Here is a 15,385-nt window from a genome sequence, read left to right on the forward strand (position 1 = left end):
AAAATAAGAATTTGTCGCTTTAATATAAAGCTGTGTTTTTACAGGCAGTAACTTATAAAAAAAGAATTATTTTAAAATGAAAGTCTAAAATTCTAGCTATATATAAGAAAAACTGTTTGTGACACTGAGGCATCTGGGTTGTTAATCCCCATGTGCTTCCTCCGGCAACAGTGATTCTGATCTTTGAAATATGTATGGGAATTGCAGGTGCAGACTTCAGCCTATAGAAACCATCAGTCTGAGGAAAAAGTAGATGCTAGATGTAATTACATTTTTTTAATTTTTGTTTTTTATTTTTTAAGATTTTTCCTTCTGACCTTAAATGACTTTTTTTTTTCTCTTCTAAGCCTGGCTTCAGCCTGTGTTCTGAGTGCTTTAAAGCCTGATAGCATCAAAAGGTCCTGAGTGTTAGTTGTCAAGCACTGGCATTGCTGGAATCTTTTATTATCTTTTGCTTTGATTTTTTTCCTTCTTTTATAAGATGTCAAATAAGAATGTAGGGGGATGTCAGGAGAACATGATAATAGTAATTTTTTAAAGCAATGTTTTGACTTAAAAAATAATGTTAAAACAATCATGTTTAAGCAATTCATAATAGGAAAATCAGGGAAAATTAATTGCTAATGAAGAAGAAGGTAGATTAAATATTTCCTGCATACTTATTTGGTCCAGTTTTCTGCTCTCTTATATCTTTGGCTGTTTTGGATACAAATTTCTTTTTGTATAAAAGAAAGAAATAAGCTTGCAGATACTGGCCCATATGTCTCCCCATAACAAAATTACCTTGGAGCAGTGTAAAAGGTATTTTAAGTGTTATAATATCTATTACTGAAAAGCTGACTATTGATTCTTTTCAGTTTCTGAAAAATGCTAATATTGTGGAGTTTATGAACGGAGAGCCTGAAATACATTACCTCTTCATCATTTTTAAAAGCATTTTAAAAACTGCTTTACAATAAAATGGTAACACCAGCTAGAATGTGACTTTGTTCATTTGCTCACCGCAGAGAAAGGGTGATTGGCAGGCTCTGGCTTTCGGCTGTCCACAGTTGAACTGCAAGGCTTGAGTTGCGTTGGCAGGGCTGTGTGTAAAAGTTTGTGCTGTCTTAGCCAACTGTGTTCTTGGCTCAAGCTGATGTTACACGTCTCTTGATTCCAAAGCAGATTAATTTGCCAAATTCTACCTAAAAATGTATTTTTGGAATTCCTAATTAAATAAACCCCTTGATATTTATTTTATACCTTGGGAAGGCATGCATCCTTTCACAGTAGATGCTGCTCTGGTAGAAATACAAATAAAAATTAAAAAAGCCCAAGGTGGATTAAAAAGCTGTAACTGGTATTATTATTGTCTCTTGCAAACAGATTAGTAGCTTTGGATTCCTATAAGCATTGAAATGGTGTTACTTCAGCAGGTTCTACCTGAATTTTTTTTGCATGCATATGTTTTGTTTCTTTTTCTTTTCTTTTTCCTTTTTTTTTTTTTTTAGTTGTTCCACTACAGCTGATAATTGCAGTCAATATATAATGTCATTGTCTTTTCCCGCTAGATAGCAATATAGCTACCTTACCATTGCCGTAAGCTAAAGTTGCCATTTGAACAATAAAGGTATAATTTATGCCAAACCAGTCTAGAAGCTTTTTCAGAAGACTGATAGCAACTGCTTTTATACATATTGCTATGTAAAATGCTTATTAATGTTAGCAGATGTTGCACTTTTATCCCCCAGAATGATTGTTTGGTAGCAGCAGGAGATTTATTAAGCTTGAGTTGTGTGAAATTGTGTGTGCATAAGCTGCTATTTAGATTGTAAAAATGCCATTGAAAACTGTTAAAAAGTTCTAACTGTAATTGGCAGAGAGGTATTAGCTGATCTAAAAGAAGTATATGTGTACTGTTGGCCCTTGTGCTGTAACCTCTTTATCATTTATCTTCTTGTATTAATGTCACTGAATTATTAATTCATGAGCAGGGTTGGATAGGGTGAAGGCACTATTTAAATGTGTGGCACATGTATCCTTATCGCTGGAGACATGAAAAGAGTCATTTTGTGTTATCTATAAAATGGAAAGGACGTTTAAAATTTCATTTACGGTAATCCACTTCACTTCCCAGTAAAACACCTAGATTATTGCTACTATAATATAATGTTCTTATTAAAATTTTGTAATCTTTCCACTCTGTTCACTTATAGATATTGTTGATAGACAAATGTAGTCTGTATTTTTTTTCTCTAGTTGCACATGAAGTTCATGAACTGCAGCAGAACATATGAAAAACAGGTTTTTTATGAAAAAAGAGTTCTCTAATTTCTAGTAAAAGAATAAAAAAAGCGCCATTAAGTATTTTTAATCATGAAAGACTAAATAAATTATCATTTAAAATCATAACGTAGTCTCATTAAAAATAATGGCATTTTTTCCAAAGTAGCAGTGTCATTGTCGCATTGAGCTACCAAGACCTGTGTTATTTAAAAGAAACTGTAAATGTGTGACACAGAGTTCTTGGTCTGCTTGACGAACCCACAGAATATCAGAGGTCATGTTGCTGCTAAAAATGTGTTAAAGATGTGTCTTAAATTTCATCTGTGCTGTATGGATGATTTAAAGAAAAATAGAATGTATGGGAGATGTAAGGTTTTCCCGTCAGTCCAGTGAAAAGAGTTCAGTCTTTTGAATACTTGAAAAAGTATTCAGTCTTTTTGAAAATTCTTCAAATGAAAGCAATTTAGGGATACTTTGTCCTCAAGTGCTCGCTGTGGCTAGCATGGCAGTACTGGAGATAAGCCGTATTCCATTTTGTTTAATAGAAGATATCACTTCATACTTCCCTTTTCATAGTGCATGGAAAAGGCCTTCACTGCTTCCACAATGCATCTTTTTTTTCTTCCCTTTTTTTTTTTCTTCTTTTTTTTCACCCCCACTCCCAGAGAAAATACTGTGTAGGATGCGAGGGAGAACAGTTTTAAGCAGTAGTACCTGTAAGTAGAAGGAGCCTTTCTGTTGAATTATAATTTAGAACTCTTTTTGCTCATAAGTTCTCCAAATGTAATCATTATAGTTATCCGACTTAGCCTTTCTACAAAAGGAATAAAAAAAGAACTGTTCTATTTTCTATTACAGTTTGAATAAATAAGAAAGCCCACAGTTCACCCCAATTAAAGCAGTGGTACAGCTCTGATGGATGACTGGTAGTCATTCAGCTGCCTTGTACAGTTAAGAACAGTCACCTGAAGGTTCATTGCTTATTAAATTGTACAAGAAAATACTCTTAACTATAGTTGCACCATTTGATGCCTGGGCAACTCATGCCTCTTTGCTGAACCCATCATGCAGTAACAGAGGTGATTTCTTTGTTTTGTTTCAGAATCAGGCCCTTTCTGAATAGGTACTGAAGATTTATTTGCCATATTTGTTGCATATGTTTCACATATTCTTGATGTGCAAGAAATAGCTATGTAATTCAATTGTATGTTTGTGTGTAGGTGCAAGGGTGTTAGTGCTGTCTGTGCAGTACTGTCATATATGGCTTCTCACCCTTGAGTTCTTGCTTTCGCCATGAATGCATGTATGAGGAATGAGCAGAGTTTTTTTGTTTCATGATTTTTGAGTTTGCAGCCTTCTAAGTGCTACTGGTATGTAAAACTGGTGGACCTGAAAGATGTGTCTTCTGTCAGTCTGTGGGGTTTTTTTTGTACCTAATATGCATGCAGAAGTTCTTCAGTGAAGCTTCTACCTGCAAGTCATACTTGCCTGGAGAATCTCTTGTGTGCTTAGAAACCACTTAAAGACCATTCTTAGATGCTTATGCTTTCAAAGGTGACATATTTGAGGTCTTCCCTTCTTCTGTTGTCAAAATCACAAATTTTGATGTGACTTAGGGCTGAGTATGGGCTGGTAGCACACAGCACTTTTCAGGGGTCTGTGCAAGACGTGATCTACTACCTCTTAATAACAAACGGGTTGAGAATGATTGGGAAAATATAGATCTATGGAATTACTTTGAGAAGTTTGTTTTGTTTTAGTGGAACTAAAATGTGGTCTTCTGAAGCCTCTGACTATCAGGCTTCTGCTTAAGGAAATACTACGATCTGATCACTGTGATATTAATTGTGCTTCAGAGAAAAGAAACAAAAGCTAGCAATAACTTAAGGGGTTATTTGAAAGGAGAAAGAGAAAAATGCTTAAGTACAGCATGTTTTAAAACATAATTAAAAGCATACATTATTGAAATGGTCTTACATAAAAAGCATTATTGTGATACTATAGTAAATTTTAATACTTGAGGGCATGATGGATAAGAGGTATTTTAAAATACCTTTCTACTGCTGTCCCTATATTTAGTTACAGGTTTTTCACATTCCTTTATATTCTCATCAGATGTATTTTATCCTAGATTACCTCATTGCTCCCAAGAAATCCCTTTTGGTAATATTGATAACCTAATACATGACAGATTTTGGTCATTATTATTTCATTTAGTGGTCATATGTATAGACCAAGAGGGAATCTGAATATTGATTTACTGAATGGCTAGTAACAATGATTTATGAGTCAAGGATTCAGTGCAGTGAGCCAAACACAGTAGAGATTACATCTTATGTGCCACCATTGATTTTGTTTCATATTTCACTGCACAGTGATTAGGCCAGGGTCTTGGAGATGTTAATGTTAGAACCATGCTCCTCTCTTAAGCAAAAGATACGCCAGGAATTATACCCATCGCACAGTGCATATGTATGTGACTCCTGTGTCTGACTTATTTTTAAAAATGATAAATATTTTTCAGTTACTTTTTAAAGAGTTGGCATTTCTCTGGTAACAACAAAGGTTTTGGATAGAATTTCAAAAAATAATCAAAAGTGACTTTGCTGCCCACACGACCATGTTCTTGAAACTTGAACCATATAATTTATGGTGTGTAATACAGACCACATGCACTGATCTTAAATACAACTAATAGAAAATGGGATGCTTTATAATGAATGCTAAAATGGCACCTTTGTGAATCTTTTTGATATTTTTTTGGCACACGCCTAGAAAAGAAATCTTCTGGCCAGTAGTTTCCAGGGGATTGATGCTACCTTATTGAAGGTTTGTGTATGAATATGAGATGCTGGGGCTGCAGCACAGCCATCCCTGATCATGGTTTGGTTGCAGGTCCAGTGTATTGCAGTTATGCAGTCTCCGCTGGACCACTTAAAGCATGGGTAAAAGTGCTGTAAATGCATGGGTAAAAACATGTTCTTGTCTGCTCTTGCCTGTGATTTGATTTTATTTTGGAAGTTAATAGCTTGTGGGTATTTTGCTGGTGGCTTTATGCTGGTTTAATGAGATTGTCTTACTTCATTGTGTCAGCTGTGAGAGGCATGTCATCATAGAATGGCTTGGGTTAGAAGGAACCTTATAGATCATTCAGTTCCAGGCCCTTGCCATGGGCAGGGACACCATCCACTACAGCAGGTTGCTCAAAGCCCCTTCTAACCTGGCCTTGAACACTGCCAGGGATGGGACAGTCACAAATGCTCTGGGCAACCTGTGCCAGTGTCTCACCACCCTTGTAGTGAAGAATTTCTTCCTAATATGTAATCTAAATCTTCCCTCTTTCAGTTTCAAGCCATTCCCCGTTGACCTGTCTCTACATGCCCTTGTAAAATGTCCCTCTCCAGATTTCTTGTAGTCCCCTTTAGGCATTGGAAGCTGCTCTGAGGTCTCCCTGGAGCCTTCTCTTCTTCAGGCTGAACAAGCCCAGGTTTCTGCTTGTCTCTGTAGGAGAGGTGCTCCAGACCTTGTATCATCTTTGTGTCTCTTCTCTTGACTTGCTCCAACAGGTCTACGTCCTTATTATGTTGAGGGCCCGAGAACTGAGCGCAGTACTCAATATCTGAACTCAATGCCTTGCTTACAGCCCAGTAACAAGCGGTCATAAAGCGGATCAAGTATGTTGAAATCCTTGCAGTCAGCTAGAGAAACACCATGTCACTGCACAGGTACAGACATGTCTGACCACAGTCCCAGGACTTAGTTCTGTTTGTTTTGTTTTTCAGTCTACTTCCACTTCAAACAAGTTCTTGGCTGTGAAAAACACTGGATGGGAGGGAAAAAAGAGATCAGCTAAGTGACATAACAGCTTAGAGAAATACGGGCCTTTGCAAAGCCTTGTCAAGGCTGTCAACAAGCAGTTTACTGTCTTACAAGATTGCAGTTTCTTTGGTTGATGTTAGTCTAGTGATTTTTTTCATTTTCTTTTTCCAAGGGAAGGAAATGATAACTTCTGTTATAAATAGATTATTTTAAGGATTTCTCTTCTGTGAGAAGTTTGAAAAGCCTTTGAATTTTCTTCAGCTGTTACGATTGCTTCTTTTGGTTTGTCATATGGTTCTTGGTGTTTTTTATAGCTGTTCATTATTTTCTTGTTTATTTTTGATGTTCATAAAATCTGTCCTACATAGGTTTGAAAATGAGAGCTATTTGTTTTGCAGTTTAATGAAGAGAGTGGCAAACAGCCTCAGACTGTGCCTCTGGTGTCCAAAGTGATCAGCATATTTAACATGCTCAGCATGACACTAAGATATTACAGCCGATAACAGTTGTAATTGACTTAGAGCATCGCTTTCCTTCCCTTCTTCTTTGGATGCTGGGGATTTATCTTTTGAGACCCCAGGAAGATGTAGTGATGCAGAGGGCAAAAGTGTTAGAAAGGTTTTACCTGCACTTTGAGTGGAGGCGCTCTAATGTAGCCGCTCAGTGTCGTTTTCAGGTGAAACACAGGGAATTTGCAACGAGGATTGAATGACACCCCCCAATCCCCTCCCCTTGATTCTGGGCATTTAGCAAAAGCAAAAAGAGAAATTCAGACTTGGCAAAAGGAGAGTGCCTGGAGCCAAAAAAAGCCATTCTTATTAGTGCTAGCAAAGGTTTACTTTTCTGGCTTATTGAATGAAAACTCCCTAGAGTGTCCAGGCTTTATCCTGTGTTAACAAGAAGGGCTAAAGCTGGCTTGTCAGGAATGGACCGCCGTGTAACGTGTCTGTAAAACACAGGAGTGAGGCCAAGCTGAACTGGAGTGCTGATGACAAAGGAAAATATTCGTCTTTTCCTCTCAAATCCTATTTATTTTCTCTGTGAATGATTGCGGTAGACCACTGAGCTGCTGTGAACTGATGGACTAAATCATGATGCTGCACTGTCAAAATAGTGTCAGTGCACTGTTCAGTGTCATGTCTTGCATAGGTAGATTTGGTATTTTGAATGATCTGCTGCACTCACGAGCTGGGAAACCAGGCTGATGTGAGGTGGGCATTTCTGTGGGCATTCTCAATGTAGGGTATTCGTTAGGGTGTTCACTGTGCACTGTTAAAGACATTCTGTGTCGCTTCAGAGCAACATGCAGCTGAATGCATTGAAGTAATGTTTTTTTTTGTTGCAAGATTGGATGACCTTGGTCAAGTCTTGTTCTTACTGTGTTACTCCCTTCCCTAATACTACATTCGTTACATGCAACTTGGGAAGAGATGTTTTGGGTTTAGAAATCCAGTGTTCAAGGTGACAACTACTAGGGACTGGTTAATCCAGATTTGGTGAGAAGACTCTGGTCCATTTTAAAAATTTAATTGCTTTTAATGGAAAATAAGTCTGTGTTAACCAGTTTTAGACAAAGCAGAGTTAGCCTCTCCATTCTTCTTGCAATTCGCAGCTTGTTTAATTGGAACAGAATAAGACATTGATTGTTTACCATCAGTATTAGAAGGATGTTAACTGAATCAGCACAGGGTCTTGCTTGTCTTTGGGGTTTTTTGTAAGATCTCATAACTTTGAAGACTTTCTACGGTCTGGTAATGTAGCACTAATGCAAAGTTGTTAAAGTAAGTCAGTTTTTGAAAAAACATATTGAAGACTTAAGAATCACTCTACTGCATCTGAAGATACGTTCAGTGGTGAAAACTAGAGCTGGGTCTCATTGCAGATATGTGTAAAACTAGCTCTTGGATCATAAGGAGCATTGGTCTCATTCTAGTATTTTACTAATGTGGCTTAGACAGTTTTACTAATCACACTGCACTAATTAAATTCTTACGTTACAGATTATAGGAAGTTTAACTTTTGGGGTTTTTAAATTGGGAAAGCGTCATGATGGGAAAGCACGTGGATACATGATTTCTCAGGAGACTAAGTAGTCTATTATATTGTATGAATATATATCTACTCACCCTTGCCTCCTCCTCTTCCCCCTCCTTTCCTCTGCAGAGTGTCTCAGATATATTACAGAATTACTTAGTTTCATAAACTGGGTTATGAAAGGCAGTGGGGGTGCTGCATGTGTGGCAAGCTAGGTCATGCAGGATTTATAAGAAGGACTGCCTGGGTCCTGCTAGTTCTTCAGTGTGTACGAGCCGTGCAGCTACAGCTGATGTTCTTTACCTCTCTGTGCCTCATCGTCTGTTAATGCTAGTGTAAATTTAATTTCTGTAATGGGGATGTTAAAGCTTGGCTGAGGTTGCAAGTGCTTCACGATGTTTCTAAGATGATCTGGAAAATCAAGCACTATATGGTAAAATATACCAGCGTTAGTCTGAAAGACTTTCAGCCAAAGAAAAACATCCTTGCTTAGCTGGACAGATCTCTGTGTGCCCCTTTCTCTTAATTGCCTGAAAAGCTGTATGGAACAGGAGGGAAAAAGCAGCTCTTGAGCATGCTGTATCAGTTGTCCAGAAGCTCTTAAAAGACCCTTTTTTGGCTTTTGAAAATAAAACCTTGGGAAGGTTAAACAGAGTAGAGTTGGGATGCAGCAGTCCTTTAGAGGTCTTTCTCGTCAAAGATAAAAGCATTTCAAGGAGCATGCTTGGAGCAGCTTTCTCTTATCTCTGAGGTGCTCTTGAGCAATGTTGAGGAGAGAGGGATGGCCAGCAGTGGCATGTGTTCAGCAGCAGTCGTGTTCTGTCTGTAAGAAGTTTCAGAAGTATAGAAGAACAAGGAAGCGAGGCAGGGGCTCTAAGATATTCAGGACTTGAAGCACAGCTTCTGAATACAGTATGAAGAGGTGCCCAATACCTTGGCAGTGTACGGGTTTGAACATTAACATTTCCATTACTGATCTAGTCTTCTTTAACAACATACATGCGAAGAAACCTAACAAGGTGAACTGCTTTGTTTTCAGTGGAGGGCTGGGTTTTCTTCTATGGGAGACTGCAGTTTGACCCAGAGATAGGGATTTAAGTTACAGCTGAAATTTTCTGGGCAGCTTTTATTATGCTCTGAAATTCAAGCGGCCTTTTGCTCTAGGGAGTTTCTCTCTGCCCCACCCACAACCAAAGCAGTCAGTGATCCAGAGAAAAAGTTTATTAAGGTCTGAGGGGAAGTAAGTTATTTGCACAAGGCAGCTGCTCTCCGTGGTCTCCTTTTTCTGCTCACAAAGAAGTAACTTAAAACGTCTTTTCCTGGTCCTACTTATTTGGTTTGGGATTTGTTGTTGTTGTGAAATGCCACTGACATCCCTGTATTGCTGATGGATGGATGGTCAAAAGGACAAGGATGACGGCAGTGTCTGTAGCCAGAATGCTCTCTGGCTCCAGCTCATGTCTGAGTACCTTTTTCAGGATTAGCTTTTGTTATGCTGATGAATAGTTGGTTCAAAACTGCACTATTTTTACTTGGAGCCACATAGAGTTTCTCAAATATATGGGTTGCATTAAAACTTGTTTGCTGTGAAGCTGTTAGTCTTTATTTGAAAACTCACAAAGAAGCAAACTCAAACCCTATTGCATCGGTTTTCAAACACTGCTTATTTTTTTAATGCCTTTTCAGAAAAATGTGAGTTACTGATAATCTGGTAGGAGCTGGTTAGTTTATTTTGAATACTTACTGCAGTAGCACACTGAGTTAAATTCTATGTCTGTAGGCTACAGCAATCTAGAGGGAACAATGTATTGTGCAAAACACTTAAATTTATCCTTAAAATATTTTGCATTTATTCGTAGTTGAATAGTTTCTGCTGGTTTTGGTATCATAAAAACATCAATATCCTTTCTGAAACTGTGGGTTTCTTATTGAAATAGATAAAAAAGTTCACAGGATCAGGAATTCTTACTTAATTTAAAACAACAACAACAAAAAGTCTCATAGATTTTGCAGCTGTCTCCTAGAGAGATGTTGAGTACTGCAAGTGGTGCTTTGATTATTGTTTTTGGTTTTAACACAGCCCTTACCCCTTACACCCTTCTCCGCCCTCCAGTTTAAGAAAAGCCCAGGAAGTGATGAATTTAAGAAAGATAAAGCACAGGTATGTCACTATCCACTTTAAGGTAAAGGGAGATGTTTCAAGATCCGTGTGTGCAGTGATATATTATGGAAAGAATGATAAAACTTGAGTCTCAGGAAGTCAAAATCTTCTGGACAGACTGGGAGCAATCAGAAGGCTGGCTTAATTTCACTTTTAGCCATTACTGTTCCTCATCTGTTCTTTTGGATTATTTGGATTCCTTACTGAAGTTATGTTGATTAGACTGTAGTGTCTGTGAAATAGTTTTGTGATTTTTTTCCTGTGGTCCTACAGGTAAAAAATTAATCCCAGATCTTCTTGGTTTTTGGGTTGGTGTTGTTTTTTTTTTTTTTTTGTTTTGTTGTTCTTTTGGTGGGTTTTTTTTTTTTTTTTGATATATCGTGGTGGCAGTTTTTTCTTCTTTACTGAGCAGGAGCTCCTTTGCAATTGTAATTTCTGCGGAATGCAGTGCATCCTTTGTGAATTTGCAGATTTTTTTTTTTTTTGTTTCAAACCAGTCTCAGCCCAGTGTGAAAGATCTCGGGATATGATATGACTATCTCTTCATAACTGGTTCTGGGTTGTCCTGTAGCAGTTGATATATCACCATTTAATTTGAGGGCACATCTTTTATCTCCAGGCAGAGGGCCCTCTACCAGGGTAGGCCAAACTCTGGCTGTCCTGCACTAAAGCCCTGTTAGCTATTTCATGCTGTTTGTTGAAATATGTGAAATAAAAGTGCTTGTGACTGAAGAGCACCTGTCTGTAGCTGGGTATGGGAAAAAGGGCTTGTTTTTCTGTGTAAATAAACATAAAATCACTTGGCCTCAGATATTAGTTCTCCTTCATTTCCCTGTGTGAGAAATCACAAGCACGTTTGTATTGTGGGAGAGGGATGCCCACACTGAAGCACTGAAGTGGCTTTGCTCCTCTTAAAGAGGAGCCAAATAAAGAAGCCTACTTGGCTATTTAATGATCTTGTATTCTGCCACAGTCATATTGCTTTCATTGAGAGCCAGAGAAGTTGTTCCATAATGTTTTCTGTTAATTCCCTTCTTTCTGTCCTTGGGGAAGAAAGTGGGTGTGAGTCTTGTTGCTGTCTGTGTGCTCAGAGAACAAGCTTATCATTGATTAATATTAACATTGACTAATACAAAAGGAGTTACACTTTCTAATTCCGAAAATGATTTACAGTTCATTGAATTTCTTTGTCTGGCATTTTGTGATCTTCATCCTTTCCAGTTCTCCTTGCCAAAAGGGTAAAGTATTTTTAAAGCCTCAACATGCTTTAGTACTTCTAAGACTCCTAACTGATCCTGGGATCCTGCCACTTAAATTTTTACATAGTTGTTGTGTGTTTTCAAAGTAACATTAGTTTCACATATCAGAAATACATCCATGCAGTCCTGTCCATTGGGCTTGGAGAGAGCAAGCCAGTGTGGCAGCAGACTCAGCTCTTCAGATCCATAATAGCCACGATGTTCCAGAATCATTTCATGCCTCGGTAATATATAGAGCCAGCTTTGTAGTTAAAAGTAATTTGGTTTTACATGAATGTTAATTTTTCTCTAACTTCCCAAACTCTAGTAGTCGGGGCTGAAGCATAATCTAGCTTCATACAGTAAGATATGGAAGAGGTTGTACATAGTTACTCAGTTGACTGGTGAGAGAATGAAGTTGTTAGCAAAAGGGAGCACTCTGCTGTCAAATCTTTTATCACAGCTACTGCACTCTATCACTGTAATTATATTTTTTCAAATGCAAATGATAGTTTTAAGAATTCTTCCTTTGGTACATCATTTACAGGAGCAGTTTGGTTCATATTTCTCAGTTGGAGACAAATCTCATCAGAGGCTAAGGACAGGAGATTCTTACCCATTTTGTTTATACCTTTTGCTCTGAAGGGATTTATTAGGTCAGAATACAACAAACTGTAGGGTCGTATGAAGAGGCTTCTTCATCAGAGTATTTTGTTGATTAAACTGCTGTTACTGCTTCTTGTCTGAGGAGAGCAAACCTATGTGTAGCACGAAGGGAATACTGGAGCCGTGGCAGCGAGTAGACCTGTTGGTCCCTTGTTCTCAGCCACTGCATGTTTTGAATCCCTACAAAAAATGGCAGTGCCCTAGATTCAATTTTATTGTTGTTCCTTAAGGTAGAGAAATACAGGTTGTGGTGGATTTGGGGAGTGGGAAAAGCTTAACCCAGTCATTTGCAAAACCAATTTGATATGTTCAGAGAAAATGTTCTTTCTGTTCCTGCCTGCCCCCCTCCCCTTGACACAAGTACATCAATAGCATTTGTACTTTTAACTTTAACATGTATCACTTTTTGGCATTCTGTTTAATGATCACTGACCTTGAGAGATTACATCCCACAAACCTGCCAAATTCCCACCTACAGTACAGGTGTACTGTCAATTTTTATTAAAAATTTCTGTCTTTATGTCAAGTAAAATTTGGTATTCCAAATTACTGGTGTTCAGCTATTGATGGAATTTTTATTTATTCTCTCCTCTTTTTCTTCCAAATCCTCTGCTTCTCCAGGTATGAAGATGAATAATGCAGACCATTGGTTTCGATGATGCTGGGCTTTTATAACTGGATTCATTAAGGAATACAAAGAAAATTCTTACAGGGATCAATAATGGTGTCTTCTGGCTGCAGAATGCAAAGTTTTTGGTTTCTGCTCATTATCAGCTTCCTGCAGTGTACTGAAGGTAAGCTTTAGTTTATTTTTCACTTGATTTTGCAGATAAGATGAATGGTCTGTACAATTAATTTCTGTTAAATGACTTGAAGTTTTAGGATGTCAAATTAGAAGTACCTGTAGCATGTTCTAGGTTTAATTTTTAAGAATCAAATTCTCTTTTTTTAATGAAAAAAGGAAATACATTTTTTGGTTTTGGTACATACAGTGTAGTATGTTGAAGCTGAAACGCAGTGTTCAGGCAACTGAAGTGACAATGTCCTTGATTGATAGGTGTTTTAGTTTTGGACTTATCCTGGGTTGCCTTTTTTTTTTATTTTTATTCTCATTGCACAGTCATTTAGAAACAATGTGTAGATATGCTAAATGTGATATAAATTAACTAAACAGAGCAGATACCTGTTTCTGACTGAAAATAAAATGACAAACACTTCATTAAGATTAGAACTACGCAAAATAAATTTCAGGAAATAAAACTCAAAATTTCATACAGAAGTAGCATCTACTTAAAAATTTTCATTTTAAAACTGGGAAAAATATGTCACTGCTACCAAATGTGGTGTTTAAGACAGCTTGTATATGAAAGAGATGAGGAAGGAAAAGGCTTTTTTGAAAAATTGCATCATCTACTCTTTATCTGGTTTTATTCATAAACTCTATTTTATCCAGTTAGTCTGTCTCCTCGTCTGTTCTTTTGGCCTGTTTAACAGACAGAGAAATGAAAATGAATGATCAGGAAAACATGGTTTGTGAGTTTTTAGTTTTAAATATTTCTGTAGAACATGAGGCTAATTCTGGGTGTAATCATTTTGATTTACTAGACTGCAGGTGAAAAGACTGGTTTAGTAATAAACTAGCACTTCCATACCTTCTTACATTATTCAGTAATTGGTATATTCTTTGGCGCATCTGTGGCATAATCTCACCGTCTTTTAAAGCAGATACATACCTTACCCTGTCAAGATTTTGAATTTTAAGGCTAAATTTTGAGGTATAGCTTCAGGAAAGCTGCTCTGCCTCCCCGTTTTCTTTCCCAAATCTGTACGGACAAAAAAGATCTAGTCCTCAAAAATGGTAAAGATTAAAAATTTAAAAATTCTATGTGATCTTCCGTGTTCACCGTGTGATTTCCTAAGCATTTATTCTAGACAAACACAACTCGGGTGTTGTGTTCTACTGACAGACAAGCTTTGTTGCAATAGGTTGTTCGTATGTACGTGTGAACATACACGTATATCAGGGAGCGTGTCCCAGGAGTCTTCATGAAGGTTTCTGAACATGAGGAAATCTCATTTCACTTAAATAGCTTTAAGAGCCAGTTCACCCTCCCTTCCCCCTTTCTTCTTGAATATCGTCAGGATAAATTATGAAACTGGCATTTCCCACAGCACACTGCAGATTTTGGGATGGTTTCATCGTTGATGATTTGATAGCTGCTGTACTGACTGCTCTCTTGGTGTCTGTTGAGTCTGTGGACTTTTGGGTATAATCTCACTTTTATAGGAAAGTAAGTGCCATCAGCTGGGAGATAAAATGTGTTTCAGCCTCTTTCACAGGTAAGGGAGGTAAATGCACATTAAGAGAATGGAATTACAGCTCTTATGACTGGCTGGTTAGGTAATAACTTGTGTTAATTATAAATGCTCTCACATTGCTAAAGTGGTTACACAATTTGAAACCAAAGGTGTAGGAAGTAGAGGCATCTATTTATGCTTTTTCTGAAGTTTTAAAATACTAAGGATTTTATTTGTTATTGTATATAATAGTTTCAAATCCCTGTATGTAATACATTTGACAAAGATTCATGTGCTTACACTTTAATGCTGTGCTGTGGTTGAAAACATTTGAAAGCAGAAAGGAAAAGCAGACAAACAACTTAATTTCTCTGGTTTGATTACAGTAGCAAACAGCATGGTGCAAAGAATGTTCTGTGTGCTGAGTTTGTAAAGGAAAAAGTCAGCTGAGAACTTCTGCAGATTGAATTCTTGCTATTTGCAGGAAGCTAATTTTCATTGTCATCTGTAATATTTCAAGTTCATTTTGTTCTGTCTCTGTTTTTCTTGCTTTTAGTAGCCAGTAGCAATCTTTTGATGCTTCAGTTGTGAATTTACTTTTTTAAAGTCTATACAAGAGCTGCTTTTTCAGCTAAAAGAAACAGGAAAGGAAATTGGGAGCAGATAACAGAATCATACCAAATTAATTGTAAATTCTTAAAATAAATGAAATACGGTGGCTCTGTATACTGAAAATGAATATTAATATAGAGTTGGCTTCCAGCCACAGAAGCAAAATGAATACCGCATTATTACACTTTCTCACAAGATTACATTGCCTTCTGCTTCAGTAATAAGAGATGCCAAGTGTAACGTGCTTTAGTAGCACTTCATGCCTGGAAGTACGAACATGAACAAAGGTTAA

General features: G+C 37.4%; 1 protein-coding gene across 9 annotated transcripts in view; it reads left to right on the forward strand.

The window, feature by feature from the left end:
• Positions 1 to 12,904: 12,904 nt before the first annotated feature.
• Positions 12,905 to 15,385, forward strand: part of ADGRL2 (adhesion G protein-coupled receptor L2) — a gene marked incomplete at both ends in the record, with an annotated part of 129,046 nt that continues 126,565 nt past the window's right edge. For all 9 annotated transcript variants that reach the window (XM_080624144.1, XM_080624136.1, XM_080624137.1 and 6 more), the window contains one exon: positions 12,905 to 12,977. In XM_080624144.1, the coding sequence (XP_080480270.1) occupies positions 12,905 to 12,977 (73 nt within the window). The remainder of the gene's footprint in view (positions 12,978 to 15,385) is intronic.

The sequence above is a fragment of the Psittacula echo genome, assembly GCF_963264785.1.
Source record: "Psittacula echo genome assembly, chromosome: 7".
In the NCBI taxonomy this organism is placed as follows: domain Eukaryota; kingdom Metazoa; phylum Chordata; class Aves; order Psittaciformes; family Psittacidae; genus Psittacula; species Psittacula echo.